We start from the raw sequence: 22,248 nt of genomic DNA, 5'->3' as shown, positions 1-22,248 counted from the left end.
AGTGGTAGAGTGCTTGCCTGGAATGCATGAAGCCCTGGGTTTGATTCCTCAGCACCACCTAGGCAGAAAAAGCCAGAAGTAGTGTTGTGGTTCAAGTGGTAGAGCTGAGGGGCAGTGCCCAGGCCCAGAGTTCAGGCCCCATGACCAACAAGAAAAAAAAAAGTGGGGGGGAGAGCTGGGAAGGTGGCTCAGTGGTAGAGCGCTTGCCTTGCATGCAAGGCCCAGAGTTCAGGCCCCACAACCGGACCGCCCCCCCCCAAAAAAAAAAGAAAGAGAGAGAGAGAGAGAGAGAGAAAAAGAAAGAAAGAAAGAAAGAAAAGCAGGCAGGCAGAAAGAAAGAAAGAAAGAAAGAAAAAATTCTGTATACTACCAAAATAACAAAGCTCTAAACACAAAAATTTAAATTCCCAGGGCTGGGAAGGTGGCTCAGAGGTAGAGTGCTTGTCTTGCACGCATGTGGCCCTGGGTTCGATTCCTCAGCACCACATAAGCAAAAAGAAAAAAGCCGGAAGTGGCTCTGTGGCTCAAGTGGTAGAGCGCTAGCCTTGAGCTGAAGAGCTGAGGGATAGTGCCCAGGCTAAGAGTTCAGGCCCCATGACTGGCCAAAAAAAAAAAAATTTAAATTTCCCAAATGCAAATTACACAACTCAGTTGATACAAAAAGGTAGTCCACATTATAGTCAGTAATGTTTAAATATGTTAAATGATCACACAGAGATCATTATGTGGTCTGCTCAAGGTTTCCTTCCCCTTAATCTAGTGAAAGTATCCCTCTCAAATGTAAATGGAGTCCAAAAGCAAGGTTAAAAAATTATAGAAGCAGAGCGCTAGCCTTGAGCTGAAGAGCTGAGGGATAGCACCCAGGCCCAGAGTTCAGGCCTCACGACCGGACCCAAAAAAAAAAAAAAGACATCTGTGTTTGGGCTGGGAAGGTGGCTCAGTGGTAGAGCGCTTGCCTTGCATGCATGAGGCCCTGGGTTCAATTCCTCAGCACCACCTAAGCAAAAAGAAAAAAGCCAGAAGTGGTGCTGTGGATCAAATGGTAGAGCGCTAGCCTTGAGCTGAAGAGCTGAGGGATAGCGGCCAGGCCCAGAGTTCAAGCCCCACAACTGGACCCCCCCCCAAAAAAAAAAATTATAGAAGCCAGGAGCCAGTGGTTCACGCCTGTAATCCTAACTACTCAGGAGGCTAAGATCTAAAGATAGCTGCTCAAAGCCAGCCCAGGCAGGAAAGTCCCTGAAACTCTCATCTCCAATAAACCATCAGAAAACTGGAAGTGGTGCTGTGGCTCAAGTGGTAAAGAGCTAGCCTTGAGCTGAAGAGCTCTGGGACAGTGCCCAGGCCCAGAGCTCAAGACCCATCACTGACCAAAAAAAAAAAAAAAAAAATTATAGAATTCTCCTAAGCCATAAAGGGCAGGTAATTTGCTTAATTTAAATGTTAAGATGAAAAGCTAAGATTTGTTGAAAGGAAGTATCATCAGTGGAAGCTGGGTTATGTTATGAGAAAAAATGAATCAAAGATCCTCAGAATTTAAGATAAAGAACATAGAGCCGGCACCAGTGGCTGACACCTGAATCCTAGCTAGTCAGGAGGCTGAGATCTGAGGATCACAGTTCAAAGCCAGCCTGGCAGGAAAGTCTGTGAGACTCTTATCTCCAATAAGCCACTAGAAAACTGGAAGTGGTGCTATGGCTCAAGTGGTCGAGCACTTGTCTTAAGATGAAGAGTGCAGGGACAGGGCCCAAGCCCAGAGTTCAAGCCCACAACGGACAAAAAAGAAAAAAGTTAAAGAACATGAAATAGGTCTAGTTTTTGGTGAGTAATATCAATGTGTACAAAAGTAATTTTTGTGACAGAATGTGGGCTTAGTCTAGATGGTTTAAAGTTAAGAATGCTCAGATTTACTGAGCATAAAAATGTAAGTAAACTTCAATATTTTTAGAGTACTATACCAGAATCTATGCATTCTGAGTAAGCAGTTTTTTCCTGAAGCAGTCTCCTTGAGTCCATATGTCCATGAATACCAGGGATCTACTTTATAATGTAAAAAAAAAAAAAACAGCTGCAATGCTAGGCACCAGTGGCTCACATCTGAGATCTGAGGATCATGGTTCAAAGCCAGCCCAGGCAGGAAAGTCCGAGAGATTCTTATCTCCAATAAACCACTAGAAAACCAAAAGTGGCACAGTGGCTCAAGTGGTAGAGTGCTTGCCTTGAGCTGAAGAGAGTAGGAACAGTGCCCAGGCCCAGAGTTCAAGCCCCATAACCGACAAAAACCAAAAAACAAACAAACAAAAAAAGCCATTTGTATATGCTCAGGACTCCAAAATGTCATGGTTGTAATGTCTATTTGTACCATGGAAAATCATTTCCTTTGAGACCAATACCCAGCTACTACTTGTTTTTCAGACATCATACATTCCCTTAAGTATTTTTTAACATTTATTTACTTCTGTCTGCAATCAGCTATCATTCCTGTGAGCAGAATTCTGGGTCAGTCTGCCATTACAGTGGCTTTCTAATGCAGCGAACACATGTGGCTATAGTATATTAATTTCATTTCTCAGTATTTCCAAAATAAAATATACTCCCAATATAAGCCCAATGGGTTTTCTTAAGCCATTCCTTTTTCTAATCCTAGTACAAATGCCTCACTTAAAATTATTAGGATTGCATACTAGTCAAAGTAAGAAATGGCCATATACAGAAATTTCTGGAGGAAGATTTCTCATATGATAGATAAAATCATTCTCATACTATGTTATCTGCCTTCTAAGAACAGATATTCTACCAAAGAATCAAATCCTTTGAGCCATGATAAAGTAGGTATTTGGCTAAAATAATTAACCTTAAACTTTCAGGGATGACTCCTTTAACGAACTTTTTATTTTTTCAGCAAACTGACACTAAAGTCACAAACCATACCTATTGGCATTTTATGTCCCGAAAGGCAATGTGTCATGGCCAGTTTGTCTAAAGTACCATTATGTGGCTCTACCATACACTAACTTAACAAGCTATAATTTGGAAATTTTTCCTAAGTATATTGAATATTTAACTTAAATCCTACTCACTCCTCAAGGTCTAGCTTAAACACCATTTTCGTTGATAAATCCGTACACCTGCCCTTTCCCAAATGTCCATTTGCAGGGCTGGGGAGGTGGCTCAGTGGTAGAGCGCTTGCCTTGCAAGCATGAGGCCCTGGGTTCAATTCCTCAGCACCACATAAGCAAAAAGAAAAAAAAAATGGAAGTGGTGCCTTGAGCTAAAGAGCTGAGGGATAGCACCCAGGCCCAGAGTTCATGCCCCATGACCAGACACCCCCCCCCCAAAAAAAAACCAAATGTACATTTGCACTTTTCTATTTTGTTTTTTTGAGACAGGGTCCCACTATGCACCCTAGGCGAGCCTCAAAGTCACTATGTAGCCCAGGCTGTCCTTGAACTCACAATCTTCCTTCCTCAGACTTCCAAATGCTGGGATTTTAGGCAAGAGCATGCCAGACAGTTTATTATGTATCAATACACCCTTTGTCAACTCAACTACTATAAGGTAGGAAGGTAAGTTTTTTTGTTGTTTTTTTTTTGGTCGGTCGTGGGGCTTGAACTCTGGGCCTGGGCGCTGTCTCTCAGCTCTTCAGCTCAAGGCGAGCGCTCTACCACTTGAGCTACAGCGCCACTTCCAGTTTTCTGGTGGTTTATTGGAGATAGGAATCTCACGGTCTCTCCTGCCCGGGCTGGCTTTGAACCGCGATCCTCAGATCTCAGCCTCCTGAGTAGCTAGGATTACAGGCGTGAGCCACCAGCGCCCAGCAGGAAGGTAAGTTTTAAGACCATCCTGGCAAGCTCAGGTGCTATTTAAAATTGAGAAAGAAAAACAATCACTCTTGGGACCTTAATAGGTATATATCACTTCAGAATTTAGTAAAAGAATGAGTTTGCACCTTTACTGTCATTAAGGTATCAACTTACTAAACATTAACACTAGCTAAATTTGTTGTTGCTCAGGAATTCTCAAATGCAAAGAGAAAACATGGCTCCATATTTAATCACTGCACAGTAAACATCTCAGAGGGAAAACATTCAAAGGACCATTCAGACTAGCAATGTTCAAAGCATTAACGTGCAAGTGGTTCATTTACTCTGACAGCATGAAGAGAAGGGAGGCAGGGAGGAGAGGAAGTTGAGCTAGGTGAAGAGGGAGGAGAGAGAGGTGAGATGTGACCATGTAAACAGCAAGTACTCACTGGTAGAGTTGCCCTGCATCTGAATGATGCACTTGGACTCCTTGCTGGTCTCTCGGGAGTTGAAGGGCCTCACCCGGACAGCCACCTTCACTGAGGCTCCTGACATTCTGATGGCTTTATAATTTGTATGCAGTCCCGAAAAGAAGAATCAAATGTTCTTTTGAAGTTATGCTCCTTTCCTTTAAAAAAAAAAAAAGTCCACAAAAGGTAATCAGAATTGGAATATAAGGAAATACAAGCTATTTTAAGCACAAAGAGCTACTATTTCCGTTTGTTTCCATTTGTAAAACCCTCATCCCTCTCTCCCCTATAAATAATCAATTCTAAATAATAAATGATCAACTATCAAGGTCAGAGGGCCTTCAACTCAGGGCCTGGGCACTGTCCCTGAGCTTTTTTTGCTAAGGAAATGCTCTACCACTTTGAGTATTGGCACTACTTCTGGTTTTCTGGTGGTTAATTGGAGATAAGAGTCTCATGGATTCTCCTGACAGTACTGGCTTTGAACCTGAATCCTCAGACCTCAGCCCCATGTAGCTAACATTACAGGCACGAGTCTACCTCTCTCGGTGAAAATAGCTTTCCAATTATCTCTTTCTTACCTAAAAAGTACCTTAACTGATAATCTTTGAAAAAAATAATAAATAAAATAACATGCTTTACTTTCTTCTTTTTTACTTTGTTTTTTGATCAAACTTCAGTTAATATATGATAAACATGCCCAGCACTGGTGGCTCACACTTGTAATTCTAGCTACTCAGGAGGCTGAGATCTGAGGATCATGGTTTGAAGCCACCCCAGGCAGTAAAGTCTAAGAGATTTATCTCCAAAAAAACTACCAAAACAGCTGGCAGTGGAGCTCAAGTGGTAGAGTGCTTGAGCAAAAAGAAGCTCCAAGACAGCACCCAAACCCTGAGTTCAAGCCCCAGATCCAGAAACAACAACAACAACAAAGGTGCTGCAGGAAAAATGTCAACATGTCAGAAGAATAGTTTTCCTCTGTACAGAACAAAATCAACACCATTCTTCTATGGGAGAAATAAAAACCCACATAAGTAATTTCCACAAGAAACAGATCTCCCTAGTCAGGAAGAAATCAATGCTCTATTCCCCACAAAAAACCTCTCCCACAAGAACCAAACAACAGAAAAAGCTCACAAAGAAAAGTATTCATCAGTCCAATTATCAAGGAAACAAAAGAACTTAAATGTAATCATTTTTCCACATAATTAAGATTAGAAATGGTAATCTTCAATGGCAAAACACTGTCAAGGCTTATTTGGGGGGAGGGGTAAGGAAAATAAAGACCCCCAAAGTCACTACATCTCATTATCTTATCTAATTTTTTTAATATCATCACTATTTTGAAGTTACTGCTTTTTGGGACATCTTTAGTCCACCTCATATTAGTTCAGACTGTGTGCTAGCATTTAGGACAATACTTGGTGCAAAAACTCTAGTGTCTATTCAAGGAAAGAGTTAACAAATTTTATTTTCCAGGTGTGACAATCATCTGTTTCAATTATTTGATTTGCTGGCTTTTTGTTTCAAGTAATTAAGATATTTTTTTTTTTTTTTGGGTCCGGTTGTGGGGCCTGAACTCTGGGCCTGAGCACTGTCCCTCAGCTCTTCAGCTCAAGGCTAGTGCTCTACCACTTGAGCCACAGTGCCACTTCCGGCTTTTTTCTTTTTGCTTATGTGGTGCTGAGGAATCGAACCCAGGGCCTCAGGCTTGCAAGGCAAGCATTCTACCACTGAGCCACCTTCCCAGCCCAATTAAGATATTTTTAACAATCTTTTTTTTTTTTTTTTTTTGGTCAGTCCTGGGAATTGAACTTGGGGGGCCTGGACACTGTCCTGAGCTCTTTTGCACAAGGCTAGCACTCTAGCACTTTGAACCAAGCTCCACTTCCATTTTTCTGGTGATTCATTGGAGATAAGAGTCTCACAGACTTTCCTGCCTGGGCTAGCTTTGAACCATGATCAACAAATCTCAGCTTCCTGAGTAGCTAGGATTATAGGCATGAACCATCCCAGCATTAGTTTTTTTATATATGCTCTTTTTTCAGTTTTCAGATTAAATGGATAATTCTTTAACATATCAAATATACTTGATATGTTATTTTTAATGTTATTTTTTAATGTATTTTCCAAATAAAAACTTAGAGTTATTAACCCTCCCAATTAATGTTGCATGTCTTATATCCTATATGTCAAAAAAGAATAAAGAATTTAGCCAGGCACTGGTGGCTAATGCCTACAATCCTTGTACTTAGAAGGCTGAGATCTGAGGATTGTGGTTCAAAGCCAGCTCTGGAAGGGAAAATCTGTGAGATTCTTATCTCTAATTAACCACCAGAAAACCAGAAGTGGCCTTGTGGCTCCAAGTAGTCAGTGCTAGCCTTGAGCCAAAGAGCTCAGGGACAGCGCCCAGGCCCTGAGTTTAAGCTCCACAACAGAAAAATAAATAATTTAGAAAAAACAAGATATGAAAGACACTGCTGGCTGAGACTGTAGCTCAGTGTAGAACATTAGTCCATGTGATTAACATGCACAGGCCATGGGTCTGACCCTCAGCAGTGCAAAAGGGTGGGGAAGGAATTATTGTTCAAGCTAACTACTCAGGAAGCTGTGACTGAAGGACCAAAAGTTCAAGCCAAAGTCAGGTGGTTCATGAATGTATGCTTAGCTACTTGGGATGCTGAGATTAGGACAACTAAGGTTCAAGCCCAGCCAGTGCAGGAAACTTCACATGTCCTCTTCTCAATGGAGAACTGGTACTCTGTTTTACCCAAGCTAAGACTAGAAGCCTAACAAAGGTGGACTACACCCAGGCACACTCCTCGGTAATGAAAACCAATCTCAACCAGCAGAAAACAGCTAGAGGTATGGCTCAGTAGTAAGTGTGCCTGCTTAACAAATACAAGGCCCAGAGCTCAAACCCCAGTACTGCCAAAAAAAAAAAAAGAAAATCAAAGTTTAAGGCCAATCAGGGCAACATATTAAGACCTTGTCTCAAAATTAAAAAGTTCAGTGGTTCTGGGTTCAATCCTCAGTGTTATAAAATCAAAATCAAACCCACCAAAACCACCAAAGTATTCCTCCAGAGTTTCCTTTGATGTATGGTCAACCCTCTCAACTTTTAACAATTCTGTGTGGCCCAGGATGCCCTGGAACTGTTAATCCTCCTGCCTCAGCCTTTCAAGGGATGAGATTATAGACATGCACCACTATGCCTGGCTCTAATAGTCCCGCTTCTATCATCATTCTCCCAAGTTTCAACATATAAGCCTTGGAATCTTCTTTCCTTACCTTTGAATCCATGTATTAATGTTATTCATGAAAAAACCATAGGAAAACTATCCAGACATAAATTTGCATTTTCTGTTCTTTCCTCTCCCACTCTCTCACTGGCCCTTATTCTAAATCCATGTCCTTACAACCACATGCCTAGAATACTTGTGATGAATGAACTATTCTTTGAGCTTTCAATTTCTGATCCAATAGTTCAAGAGGGTTGCACAAAACAGAATGGGTGGGGGTGGGGTCTCTGGAAAAGCAAATGACTCATCCTATTTAGAATTCAACAGTTTTTAGTAGGTCCAGCATAAGTTAGATTTTTAGGTTAGGTTAGGGGGTGGGGAGGCTTGTTTTTTCATTTTTCAAAGATTCTGTTGCAGATCCCAAGCCAAAAACCATGGCTTACCCATGCACCAATGGGGCCTGTTCTTGCACACTTCCTTACTACTTTCCCCTACTTTTCTTCCTATGACACTGCTCAAATCCAAGCAGGCCTCTTCCAAAATGTTTTAATCCAAACACTACAGGATGATGGTATTTCTACAGGGCTTGCAGTTTCAAATACATTGTGAGATCACTGCATCACGTTTCATGACTGTAAACTATCATGCATGGTTCTTTAACAGCTTCTCAAAATGGAAATCCTATTTCTTCAAATATCTATGAGCTTGGACCCCATGGAAAAAAGCAGCTAATTTTGGGCTGGAATGCATGATTCAAGTAGCTGAGTACCTACCTACCAAGCACAAGGCCAAGAAGTCAAATTCCAGTAATGGCACACACAAAAAGAAAGGAAGAAGGGGCTGGGAAGGCAGCTCAGTGGTAGAGCGCTTGCTTTGCATGCATGAGGCTCTGGGTTCGCTTCCTCAGCACCACATAAGCAGAAAAAGCTGGAAGTAGCGCTATGGCTCAAGTGGTAGAGCACTAGCCTTGAGCTAAAGAGCTGAGGGACAGCGCCCAGGCCCAGAGTTCAGGCCCCATGACTGACAAAAAAAAAAAAAAAGAAGAAGAAGAAGAAGAAGAAAAAGAAGGGGAGTGAGAAAGAGGAAGTGGGGGGATGGAGAGAGGATAGAGGGACTTGAAATACAGGAAGTTGTATTCATGATGATACTGTAGAAAATCTCAAGTCTAGGCTGAAGGTATAGGTCAGTGGCAAAACACTTGTCTATCATACATGAGGTAGCACACACACAAAGGAAATCCTCAATATTCTAAAAAGTTGTAAATATAAGAACTAAATCTATATATAGTGTGTATATCCTATATAAAATTAGTCCTGTATAAAAAACAGTCCATGAGGGTAGGTTTTTCTTTTCAGAAAAATGTCACTAATAAACATGGAAGAAATGAATTCAAATTTTCATCTTTTTCCTACCCTCCTGCTATAAAGGTTTTCTGTCCCAATCTTCATTGGTGACTAAAACACATGCCACAGAAGGTTGGTTGATAGGGTACTATTATGGATTAGTCTGAAAACACCTGAATCAAATGATGTGTCTGGACATCACTAGAAGCAGGACACTGAAGCAGTGTGTGCCTCCAACAGGAATCATACACTACTTCTTAAATATTCTCCCTTCACTCCTTTAAATTAAAAAAAAAAAAAAAAGTTAGCCAGGAGCCAGCAGCTCATGCCTGCAATCCTAGCTATTCAAGAGGCTGAGATCTGAGAATGTGGTTGGAAGCCAGCCCCAACAGTAAAGTCTACAAGACTCTGATCTCCAATTAATCATCAAAAAAGCCAGAAGTGAAGCTGTGTCTTAAGTGGTAGGCTGCAAGCCTTGAGCAAAAAACTTAAGGACAGCACCCAGGGCCTGAGTTCAAGCCCTAAGAAAGGCTCAAAAAAAAAAAAAAGGGGGGGGGCGGAGCTGGGAAGGTGGCTCAGTGGTAGAGCGCTTGCCTTGCATGCCTGAGGCCCTGGGTTCGATTCCTCAGCACCATATAAGCAAAAAGAAAAAAGCTGGAAGTGGTGCTGTGGCTCAAGTGGTAGAGCACTAGCCTTGAGCTGAAGAGCTGAGGGACAGCACCCAGGCCCAGAGTTCAGGCCCCACGACCAGACCCCCCCAAAAAAAAATTTAAAAAAAAGTTAGAATCAATCATTTGATCTTAGTTTAAAAGACATATACAGCAAAGAAGCAATTTATGTGATGCATCAAAGATGAAAGCAGCCAAAACCAGAATATGGGAAATTTTATAGAACAAAGTCCCCAGTTTCTTCACTACAAATAGCATAATTGAGACATAATTTTGAAAATACATTTACATATACAGCAATGAAAGAAATGAGTGACAAAAATGTTGTTATTCAATATGAATATTACTAAATACTTAAGTTTTTAAAACAAAATTTTTTTGTGTGTTCTACAAAGTATTGAATGCTTCTCACAACTAAGCAGCAAAAGCGGAATCCTTGGGGCTGGGAAGGTGGCTCAGTGGTAGAGCGCTTGCCTTGCATGCATGAGGCCCTGGGTTCGATTCCTCAGCACAACATAAGCAAAAAGAAAAAAGCTGCAAGTGGCACTGTGGCTCAAGTGGTAGAGCGCTAGCCTTGAGCTGAAGAGCTGAGGGACAGCGCCCAGGCCCAGAGTTCAGGCCCCACGACTGGACCTAAAAAAAAAAAAAAAAAGCTGAACCCTCTTTGCTGGGGTTTTGACATAAAGTACTATGATTTCTAACTATGAATCAAAACACTAATGTCTCATTATCCATGTACATTCATCTTTCCATATATAGCATTCCTCTACTTTGCTATCCTGCCAGCATTTATTCAACCTCACAAAGTTAAAAAAAAAAAAAAAAAGATCTCTCTTCCAACCAGTTCTTTGGCTCTCTTCTATTTCATTTAATGCTTCCACCATTCTCCTGTTTCCACAAACTAAACATAAATTAAAATGCTTGTTTCTTCCATCTGTCTACTCAGTACCAAATTAATGGCTTCTCTCTCATTTCCACCACCACAACCTTCAATACTTTCTTCCTAGACAGACTGTTTTCTTCCTGCCTCACTCATACTCCACAATATTCCCCTTGTTATCAGCTCTGTCGATACTACATGACACCACCTGATTTCTCTTCTTGCAGGGCAGGTCCATTTCTGTCATTGCCCACTAGAAAACCCTGCTTCTCCACTATCTACCAAACTACCATTCAAAGCGTTCTGTAACATAAACCACCAACTTTCAACATGCCCACAAAACATTGCCTTCCATCCATATTCCCTAACCACCATTCACCAGCAGGCTTCCAGAACCATCTCAAGGTTTTCCTTTGCCCCAAGTTCCTTTACCCACGATGATAAATGATATTAAAACCGATTTGGGAGAAGTGTGTGGTGACTCACATCTGTAATTCCAATTACTTTTCCTGGCAGAGATCAGGAAGATGGACATTCCAGGCCAATTTGGGCAAAATGTCAGTGAGACCTCTCTCAACAAATAAGCCCAACACCAGACACCAGTGACTCATGTCTGTAATCACAGCTACTCTGGTGGTTGAGTCTGAGAATTGTAGTTCAAAGCTTGGGGCAGAAAAGTCTATGACTCTTATCTCTAATTAATCATCAAAAAGCTGGAAGAGGTAGAATGCTAGTTTTGAGTGAAAAAGTTAAGGGACAGTGCCTCAGCCCTAAAGGCAAGCCTCAGTATGGGCACAACCTCCACAAACTCTCCAAGAAAACAACAGCTTTGCTGGAGAAATAGATAGGAAAGTGGTGGTCCAAGATGGCCCTGGGCACAAACAAGAGACCTTATCTGAAAAATAACGAAAGCAAAAAAGGGCCAGGCACATGTATCTCAAGCAATAGAAGCCTGCACTGAAAACACAAAGCCCTGAGTTCAAATCCCAATACCACAGGGAAAAAATAAAAATAAAGACAAAACACCTTGATTTGGCTCAGGTATTCTCCCCCTAATCCATAATATTGTCTATAGCCTTCTCTTTTTTCCAAAATCCAATTGGGTTTTCTAGGATGCCTGCTTACAAGCTCCCTATCTCTGATAAGATTTCTTTCTCAACCTTCCAAATTAAATGCAACTGCTTCTGTATTTAACATTCTTCAGGGGCTGGGAAGGTGGCTCAGTGGTAAAGTGCTTGCCTTGCATGCCTGAGGCCCTGGGTTCATTTCCTCAGCACCACATAAGCAAAAAGAAAAAAGCCAGAAGTGGCGCTGTGGCTCAAGTGGTAGAGCGCTAGCCTTGAGCTGAAGAGCTGAGGGACAGCGCCCAGGCCCAGAGTTCAGGCCCCAAACCAGACCCCCCCCCAAAAAAAATTCTTCAATTCATTGACCTTACCCCAGACAGAATTGTTTTCTTGTTCCTGCTACAGACTGTAAATTTCTTTCTTTTTTTTTTTTTTTCAGTCATGGGGCTTGAACTCTGGGCTTGGGTGCTGTCCCTGCACTCTTCAGCTCAAGGCTAGCACTCTACCGCTTGAGCCACAGCGTCACTTCCTGTTTTTGAGTGTTTTATTGGCGATAAGAGTCTCATGGACTTTCTTGACCGGCTGGCTTTGAATTGCAATCCTCAGATCTCAGCCTCCTGAGTAGCTAGGATTACAGGCGTGAGCCACCGGGTGCCCAGCTAATTTCTTGAAGACAAGAACAATCTTAAATCAAGTTTCTAGTCTTCAGGGTTCTGAATATAGTAGTTAATTTTATTGTTGAATTCCTATGCTCAAAAGCCTGATTAAATGTTATTCATATGTTAAAACATGTTATATTTATGTTCAAAGGTTTTGTGCCTAACATCCCATAAAGAAATACAATATACAAACCTAGTCTGAAAATTACAAGCAAAATTGTTGTCTTACAGTAAGAACAGGAAAAGTGAGGGGAAGGAAATTAATGAAAACAGTTGTCAGTAATAATCTAGAATTGTTTCACCAAAGAAATGCTACAGTTGCAGGGCGCTGGTGGCTCACGCCTATAATCCTTGCTACCCAGGAGGCTGAGATCTGAGGATTGTGGTTCAAAGCCAGCCCTGGCAGGAAAGACTGTGAAACTCCTATCTCCAATAAACCACCAGAAAACCAGAAGTGGCGTTGTAGCTCAAGTGGTATAGCGCTTGCCTTGAGCTGAAGAGCTGAGGGACAGCGCCCAGGCCCAGAGTTCAAGCCCCAGGACCGACAAAAAAAAGAAAGAAAGAAAGAAAGAAAGAAATGCTACAGTTACCGATGGCTGGAGGGATGCAAATGCTGTGCTTCCAAATACTGTGTCCAGAAGAAATAGTTTCTATTTCAGAGTAGTCTGAATATTTTATTTTACTATTATGCTTTTTATTCTTAGGATTTAATCACCTTATAAAATACACATTAAAAGTATATCAAACCAGGTACCCACTAGAAAAAAAATGTATTAATAAAAACCGTAAGTTCTTTCAAAAAGAGGTCAGTATCACCATAAATGATTATTTTCAAATTCCTTTGTCATTAAAAAGCTAATAGTGGGTTGAGAATGTGGCTTAGTGGTAGAGTGCTTGCCTAAGCATGCACAAAGCCCTGGGTTCAATTTCTCAGTATCACATAAATAGAAAAAGCCTGAAATGGAGCTGTGGCTCAAGTGGTAGAGTACTAGCCTTGAGCAAAATAAGCTCAGAGACAGTGCCCAGGCCCTGAGTTCAAGCCCCAAGATTGGGGGGAAGAAAAAAAGGTAACAATCATCCTTTTTAGAAGCAATATATGCATTTTTAAATTATTTTCCCACAGAACAAAAATAAAAGTAGAAATAAGATGAAAAAAAAAAATACTTTCTCACAACAACCTGAACTAAATACATATTTTTCCTGATTTAACTCTCCTATGGTAAAACTGTAACCAATTCACAAATGAGTTAATATTTTATATTAGATAACTATAGAAAGAGTTACTTTGTTAATTTCCTACTACTCTAAAGAATACCTTTTTTTATTTATTCTTTTGTGCTTGTCCTGGGACTTGAACTCGGGGCATTATCCCTGAGCTTTTATGCTCAAGGCTAGCACTATACCACTTGGGCTACTGCTCCATTTCCCTTTTTTTTTTTCCTTTGGTGTTTAATTGGACATGAGAGTCTTACAGACTTTCTTGCCCTGGCTATCTTTAAACAAGGTCCTCAGGAATCAGCCTAATAGCTAGTATTACAGGTATGAGCCCCTAAAGCCAGGTTATCTAAAACAGTTCCTTTAGAACAGATGTCCAACAAAAATTTTCATCTTCAAAACTCCTTGCTCCAGGCAGGGAACTGGTGGCTCATACCTGTAATCCTAGCTACTCAAGAGGCTAAGACCTGCAGAATCATGGTTCCAAGCCAGCCCAGGCAGAAAGCTCTATGAGATTCCCTGTCCAATTAACTAGCAAAAAGGAGTACTGGAGGTATGGCTCAAGCTGAGCAAGTTCAAGGTCCAGAGTTCAAGCTTCAAATATAGTACATGTGTACACAAAAACTAGCTTCTCCTTTAGAAAAACCACCTTTTTTCTTTTCTTTTCTTTTCTTTTTTTTTTTCTGTCATGGGGCTTGAACTCTGGGCCTGGGCACTGGCCCTCAGCTCTTCAGCTCAAGCCAAGCACTCTACCACTTGAGCCACAGCGCCACTTCCAGTTTTCAGGTGGTTAGTTGGAGATAAGTCTCACAGACATCCTGCCCAAGCTGGCTTTGAACCGCGATCCTCAGATCTCAGCCTCCTGAGTAGCTAAGATTACAGGCATGAGCCACTGGCACCCAGCTAGAAAAATCACTTATTAAGCCTGAAATTAAGATGAAAATCTGGTGAGAAAGAATTTCTGAGTATTTTTAAGATATTATAGGACAATATTTCTGAATAATTAGTATAAAGTATGTTTTTAAATCTTTGAAGATCTAGGAAAAGAAGGCAGACAGGAAAGGTAACCAAAAGTGCTCTGAGTCACTTACACAGCCTGGGTTCTAGACTGTTTCTGTTTTCCTTCCTTACAACATACAACTAGAAGCATTAAGAAAGTGGAATGTAGCAAAAATTCCAGAAGCATTCACTAACATTAAAGGGACAATAAAACATTTAGGTTCAATTTATTTGAATATTTCTCAATAATTTTTGCTTAATTGCTTAACTTTGATCTTGTGGAACTGCCATTTACTCTCAGAGGTAGCGTGGATTATTAAGAGTCAAAAGAGAAACTAAACTGATCTTTCAGCAGGAATAAACAATACCAGGGTTTTATGGCTTTTTTTTTCTTTTTGGGGGAGTGTTGTTATTGTTACTGTTGTTCATATTCCTAAAACAGAGATTCGTTCACATCATTCCCTCTTCTTAAAAATCAACTACTAAAGCCAGGCACTGGTGGCTCATACCTGTACTCCTAGCTACTCTGGAGGCTGAGATCTGAGGACCACAGTTCAAAACCAGCCCAGGCAAGGAAAATCCTCAAAACTCTTATTTCCAATTAACCACCACAAAAGCCAGAAGTGGAACTGTGGCTCAAGTGGTAGAGCACTTGCCTTGTGTGAAAAAGCTCAGGGAAGTACCTAAAGCCCTGAGTTCAAGCCCTAGGACCAGCACGCACACCCACACACACACACACACTACTGAGCTTGGGCACCGGTGATTCACAGCTGTAATCTTAGCTACTCTGGCTAAGAATCGGAGGACTGAGGCTGGAAGCTAGCCCAGGCAGGAAAGTCCATGAGACTCTTATCTCCAATTAATTACCAAAAAGCTGGAAGTGGAACTGTGAAGTGGCAGAGAGCTAGCCTTTAGCAAAAGACCCTGAGTGCAAGCCCCAGTACCACACCAGAAAACAAAAACAAAATCCTTTCACTAGTTCCCACAGCAGAAAGTCCAAGGGCCTTTATCAGTACCTATTTCACTAGTCTCCACATTCACTGCCCAACTCCTAGGCACTTTGTTTACTGGCTACTGATTACACTACACATCCAGATTCCTAGAAATCCATTCTCTCTTCTCAGACTATTATGTATAAATGCTCATCTTTCAAGGACAAAGTCAAATGTCACCATGGAGCAGAAAGCATTGTGATACATTCCTTAATAGTTAGCTTTCTGTGTACAAAGTCATACTTTCTTTCTGTTTGCTCCTTAAAAGGGCTCTACTGAAAAGCTAGATGTGGTACACACCTGTAATCCCAGCACACAAGAAGCTGAGGTAGGAAGAGTATGAGTTTGAAGCCAGTTGAGCTTGAACTACATAGTTGAGAACTTGCCTTTAAAAAAAAAAAAAAAGAAAAAGAAACAAACAAACAGATATCAGTAGCTCAAGCCTATTATCCAAGCTACTCAGGAGGCTGAGATCTAAGGATCACAGTTTGAAGCCAGCCCAAGCAAAAAATCTGTGAGACTTATCTCCAAAATGCAAGAAGTACTGGTATGCCACACACAGCTGAGCACCAACTTTGAGTGAAAAGGCTGAGAGGGAGTGCAAGGCTCTACCTTGTCAAGCCCCAAGTACCAGCACAAAACTAGAGGTCGGGGCGTGGCTCAAGTGGTACAAGGCACACTTAGCAAGCATGAAATCATGAGTTCAAAGGTTAGTATCATCAAAAAGTAAAATAAAAACCCACTGACTCATCATTTTTTATGTACTTTATTTTCATTGTTGTGGTCACTTCAGTTAGCTCCTATACATTGATTCAGTGTGTGCTTTTAAGAGTTTTTTAAGCAGCATATTATCTTCATATATAGTTCATTATCAGCTCAATTTGCTAAGAGTACCTGACATAAATGAAGAATCTATTTTTAAAATAATCTTGGTAAGCACTCGAAGCTCACACATGTAATCCTAACTACTAAGAGAATGGATGACTGCAGTTCAAAGCCAGCCCAGACAGTACATGATTTTTTTTTTTTTTTTTTTTTTTGCCAGTTCTGGAGCTTGAACTGGATGCCATCCCTGAGCTCTTGTTTTGGGTTTTTTAGGGTTTGTTCGTTTGTTTGTTTTTTTGCCAGTCCTGGGGCTTGAACTCAAGGCCTGGGCACTGTCACTGAGCTTCTTTTGCTCAACACTCGCACTCTACCACTTGAGCCCCACCATTTCCAGCCTTTTCTGTGTATATGGTACTGAGGAATCGCACCCAGGGCTTCATACTTGCTACGCAAGTATTCTACCACTAAGCCACATTTCCAGCCCCCTGAGTTTCTTTTGTTCAAAGCTAGAGCTCACTCCACCACTTGAGCCACAATGCCACTCCCAGCTTTTTCCAAATACTTTATTAGAGATAGTCTCATGGACGTTTCTGCCCAGGCTGGCTTCAAACTGAGAGCTTCAGATCTCAGTATCCTGAGCATCTAGGATTAACTTCAAATAACCACTAAAAGCCAGAAATGGAGCTGTGGCTCAAGTAGTACAGTGCCAGCTTTGAGCATAAATGCTAAGGGACAGCACCCTGGCCCTGAGTTCAAGACCCAGTACTAGCAAAAGAAGACAGAAAGACAGAGGGAGGGGAAAGAGAGGGAGGGAAGGAAGACAGAGTGACAGAGAAAGGAAAAAAGAAAGAGAAAAAAAGAGAGAAAAAAAGGAAGGAAGGAAGGAAGGAAGGAAGGAAGGAAGGAAGGAAGGAAGGAAGGAAGGAGGGAAATATTCACTGAATGCATTTTTAAGGAATTAATTAGAAAATAAGTTTCTATAGTAGAGAACCCCTTTTGAGATGTTATGAAAAATTCCTTCTTATATAACATTTTGAAATTTGTCTAAAAGATTCTATGGGGACCAAGCAGGTTTTAGGACCCAACACTGCATCATTGATAGTGGTTTTGCCTATAAAATGGCCATCAAATATCTAGGAATTTGTGGATAAAATATCTCTGTATTCTTCATCTTTGACTAAATGGATAAAAACTTAGCCATACTGTGAAAGTTCAAAATGGATCCATGTCAAGAAGACTGCTTTCTGTGCTCTAACTGAATGCCAAAAATGACAAGATTTTCAGTCTCCGATGTGACTAAAGAGGCTCGGGCTCCTATGTGGACATGTATGTGTCCATCTCCTCTCTCCCTCCCTCTTCCACCTCTTGTGGGCTTGAACTCAGGGCTTGGGTGCTGTTCCTGAGCTCTTCTGCTGAAGGCTAGCACTCTACCACGTGAGTCACAGCTCTATTTCCAGCTTTTTGCTGGTTAATTGGAAATAAAGAGGCTTACAGATTTTCCTGTCTGGGGTGGCTTTGAGCCACTGACACCCAGTGTCAAGCTCTCTGTTAATCACTATCAAAACAACCTGATGATTTGCCAGGCGGATGGCCCACAATCAACCACAAAAACAACCTGATGAAATTTTTACTTTTCAGACACATATCCTCCTGACACCCAATTTAAACAACCAAGTCTCATTTTCACAGGTGGCACCATATTATTCCCATAAACTAAGGTGTGTCAAGGAACAGCTGCTACTATGGCTCATGGATTAAACTGTTCTAAAGTAACTTGCTTTGTCTTTTTGAATTTCTTTAGGTGGGGCCAAATCCAAATTTAGGCAGTACTAAACTCCAGCTGGGTATTGGTGGCTCATGCCAGTAATCCTAGCTATTTGAGAGGTTGAATTATGACGACGGTGGTTCAAAGCCCAGGCAGGAAAGTCCGTGAGACTCTTATCTCCAATTAATTATCAAAAAGCTGGAAGTGGAGCTGTGGCTCAAGTGGAAGAGTGCTAGCCTTGAGCAAAAAAAAGCTCAGAGAGAGAGTTCCCAGGACCTGAGTTTAAGCCCTAGCAGCAGTCAAAAACAAAAATCAAAAACCCTCCACTTAGGCGAAGGGGAAAAACAAATCGTTTAAATAGGGATACAGGTGGACCCATTGAAACAATGCGATGTACAAGTCGTTATGTCCAAAGCGAACTTTACAACTTTGGGGGGGGGGGGGGGACAGGGAGGATTGGGCCGGAGTGGGGAGGATGGGAAGGGGAAACAAAGGAGGAGGCTAAAATGCTTGATAAGAAATGTATTCATTGTCGCCGGGTGCTGGTGGCTCACGCCTGTAATCCTAGCTACTGAGGAGGCTGAGATCTGAGGATCGCGGTTCAAAGCCAGCCCAGGCAGGAGAGACCATGAGACTCTTATCTCCAATAAACCACCAGAAAATTGGAAGTGGCGCTGTAGCTCAAGTGGTAGAGTGTTTGCCTTGAGCTGACGAGCTGAGGGACAGTGCCCAGGCCCAGAGTTCAAGCCCCACGACCAACCAAAAAAAAAAAAAAAAAAGAAATGTATTCATTGTCTTGCCCATGTAATTGTAACCCCTCTGTACAGTATGTTCACAATTTAAAAAAAAAAACAAAAAAAAACCTCCACTTAGTAAGTTAACTAGTACTAACAATTCTGTGGCTAGGTGATACATACACATAACACACAAACACACACACACACACACACACATATAAATGATATATGCCGGGCACCAGTGGCTCACATCTGTAATCCTAGCTACTCAGGAGGCTGAGATCTGAGGATCACAGTTCAAAGCCAGCCAGGGCAGGAAAGTCCATGAGACTCTTTTTTTTTTTTTTTGGGTCCGGTCATGGGGCCTGAACTCTGGGCTTGGGCACTGTCCCTCAGCTCTTCAGCTCAAAGCTAGCGCTCTACCACTTGAGCCACAGCGCCACTTCCGGCTTTTTTCTTTTTGCTTATGTGGTGCTGAGGAATCGAACCCAGGGCCTCAGGCATGCAAGGCAAGCACTTTAACCACTGAGCCACCTTCCCAGCCCCCATGAGACTCTTATCTCCAATTAACCACCAGAAAACTGGAAGTGGCACTGTAGCTCAAGTGGTAAGAGCTCTCACGTTGTGGCTCAAGTGGTAAGAGCTCTCACCTTGAGCTGAAGAGCTCAAGGATAGCACCCAGACCCTGAGTTCAAGCCCCACAACCGACAAATAGATATATATTTTTTTTTGGGGGGGGGGTCCAGTCGTGGGGCCTGAACTCTGGGCCTGGGCGCTGTCCCTCAGCTCTTCAGCTCAAGGTGAGAGCTCTACCACCTGAGCCACAGCCCCACTTCCGGCTTTTTTTCTTTCTGCTTATGTGATGCTGAGGAATCGAACCCAGGGCCTCATGCATGCAAGGCAAGTGCTCTACCACTGAGCCACCTTCCCAGCCCTATATATATATTTATTATTGGAAGGTTTTGAGACTCAAACACTCAAATCTGAATGTTCCACTGACACTATTTTATGGTCCAAATAAGTAACAACACTTCTACCTAGAATTGTCCAGGCAAAAATAAGTCAGGTTAATTATGGTACACAAATGGGAAATTTCAACCAAAAGTTAATGCATGTTAAGTATTAGGGAAGATTCTTTCCAAAATCTACTCCTTAACACAACTTTCTTGCCCACACCATGTGGGTAAGAATGCAGGTCAAACTCTTCTATGATTCAGTAAGACATCCATTATTAGGCCACATGATAAACCAGTTCTCAAACTTTAATAGGTACGTTTCTTTAGATGACAACACAAGCATTGCAGCCTCTCCCCAGGGGTGAATCATGAGCTCTGGTTGGGACATCAGATTAATCTGCATGCAAGTTACATGCCTGAATCACTTCAGTGTATATTTCACAGAAAAGATTAGTTATATTTTAATATCATAGTCTTAGTTTGAAAAGCTGGTGGATGGCTCTTCTAAAGGATCTTTAAGACCATTTTGAATTGTGACTTAAGAGAGTATTGAGGGCTGGAGGTGAAGCTCAATAGCAGAGCACCAAAGCACCAGATCCTGAGTTCAATTCCCAATACTGAAGAAGAAAAAAAAGAATGCTGAAAACAGTGCATACATCTTTGTATGGGGTTACCTATAACACCTTTCTTATTTTTAGAATTATTTTTTTGTGTCAGTACTGGGGCTTGAACTAAGGCTCTCTTACTGTCATTTAGGCTGTTGGCTCTACCACTTGAGCCACACACCTCCACTTCTAACTTTTTGCTAGTTAACTAGAGATGTGAGTCTTTCAGATTTTATCTGCCTAAACTAGCTTCAAGCCGCAATTCTCAAATCTCAGTCTCCAGAGTAGCTAAGATTACAAGCTTGAGCCACTAATGCTTAGAATTTGTTCTTTTTTGCAACAGGATCTCCACGGGTAGTCCAAGCTGGCCTTGAACTCATGGTCCTCCTGCTTCAGCTTCCTGAGTGCTGGATTACAGGTGTATAACAACTACCCATCTGGCCTTCTTTATCATTTAACACCATAAAAGTTTCTCTTAACTGGGGACCAGTAGCTCACACCTATGATCCTAGCTACTCAGGAGGCTGAGATGTGAGGGCTGCAGTCCAAAGTGGAAATTCTGTGAGACTCATGTCTCCAATTAAATACCAAGAAGTCTGAAATGGAGCTGTGGATCAAATGGTAGAATGCTGGCTTTGAGCACAAAAGCTAAGGGACAGCACCCAAGAGAGCCATTTAAAAAAGGAGGAAAAGGAAGAGGAGGAGGAGGAGGAGGAGGAGGAGGAGGAGGAGGAGGAGGAAGAGGAGGAGGAGGAGGAAGAGGAGGAGGAGGAGGAGAAGGAGGAGGAGGAGGAGGAGGAGGAAGAGTTGTTTTCTTAACAAATCATTAAGCTTTCTTTTACTAGGATAAAACTGTATAATTTTGTATAATTTATCTTTTCCTTTCTACTTTGACTTCCAAGCATTACAAAAACTAAATTTCTATATTAGCCTTGTCAGGTTACATAAATTTTGCTCCTTATATTTTAACAGCTTTAGAGAGTGTGTGTGTGTGTGTGTGTGTGTGTGTGTGTGTGTGTGTGTGTGTGTGTGTGTGTGTGTGTGTGTGTGTGTGTGTGTGTGTGTGTGTGTGTGTGTGTGTGTGTGTGTGTGTGTGTGTGTGTGTGTGGTTTATGCTGAGCTGCTTAAAATCTTTCTGGAAGCAACAATTACATATATATTAAATATGGTAAATATTTCCTATAATAGCTATTCCATTACTTATTTTAACATCAAATACTGTGCAGTCAAGTTATAGTTGCTAAAACCAAAACCAAACAACACATCTTTAAATGTTAATACAAAAAAACTATGTTCAATGAGTCTAACATCCATGTGTATGTATGGCCAAAAAAATAGAGGAGACCGGCTGGGAAGGTGGCTCAGTGGTAGAGCGATTGCCTTGCATGCTTGCGGTTTGATTCCTCAGCACCACATAAGCAGAAAAAATAAAAGCCGGAAGTGGCGCTGTAGTTCAAGTGGTAGAGTGCTAGCCTTGAGCTGAAGAGCTGAGGGACAGTGCCCAGGCCCAGAGTTCAGGTCCCACAACCAGACCCCCCAAATAATTAAAAAAAAAAATAGAGGAGACCCAAGAGACTGAAGCCAGCCCAACAGAAAAAGAAGTAGCTAGACATTCTAGGACATAGGGAATAAAGAAGCACTTTTGTCTAAGTGGCATGAAGTATCTTCCCCACCACAACACATACACCCAGCACATGAGTCTCAGCAATAAGGCTGCAAACCTGAACAAGAGCAGTGTCTGAACCATGGAAGCCACAGAAGCCACTCTGCTGAGGCGGCATGGATGTGGAAACTCAAGTAGCCACCCCACTGACAGAACCTCACTGTGATAAGCAAGCAGGAGGGAATTTTTCTTCTTTCAGTTTTTATTTTTATTTTTGTCAGACCTAGAGCTTGAACTCAGGCCCTGGGCACTGTCCCTTAGCTTTTTTGTGCTCAAGGCAAGCTCTCTACCATTTTGAGCCACAGCGCCACTCCTGGTTTTCTGGTGGTTAATTGGAGATAAGAGTCTCATGGACTTTGCTAACT

General features: G+C 41.8%; 1 protein-coding gene across 12 annotated transcripts in view; it reads right to left on the bottom strand.

The window, feature by feature from the left end:
- Positions 1-22,248, bottom strand: part of Kif1b (kinesin family member 1B) — a 153,607-nt gene that overhangs the window by 125,310 nt on the left and 6,049 nt on the right. For all 12 annotated transcript variants that reach the window (XM_070037319.1, XM_070037329.1, XM_070037324.1 and 9 more), the window contains exon 2: positions 4,250-4,428. In XM_070037319.1, coding sequence (XP_069893420.1) covers positions 4,250-4,355 — 106 coding nt within the window. In that variant the 5' untranslated portion in view covers positions 4,356-4,428. The remainder of the gene's footprint in view (positions 1-4,249; positions 4,429-22,248) is intronic.

Source organism: Dipodomys merriami, unplaced genomic scaffold (assembly GCF_024711535.1).
Source record: "Dipodomys merriami isolate MVZ:Mamm:240054 unplaced genomic scaffold, mDipMer1.0.p SCAF_28, whole genome shotgun sequence".
In the NCBI taxonomy this organism is placed as follows: domain Eukaryota; kingdom Metazoa; phylum Chordata; class Mammalia; order Rodentia; family Heteromyidae; genus Dipodomys; species Dipodomys merriami.
This window is presented reverse-complemented; position numbering and strand designations above follow the sequence as displayed.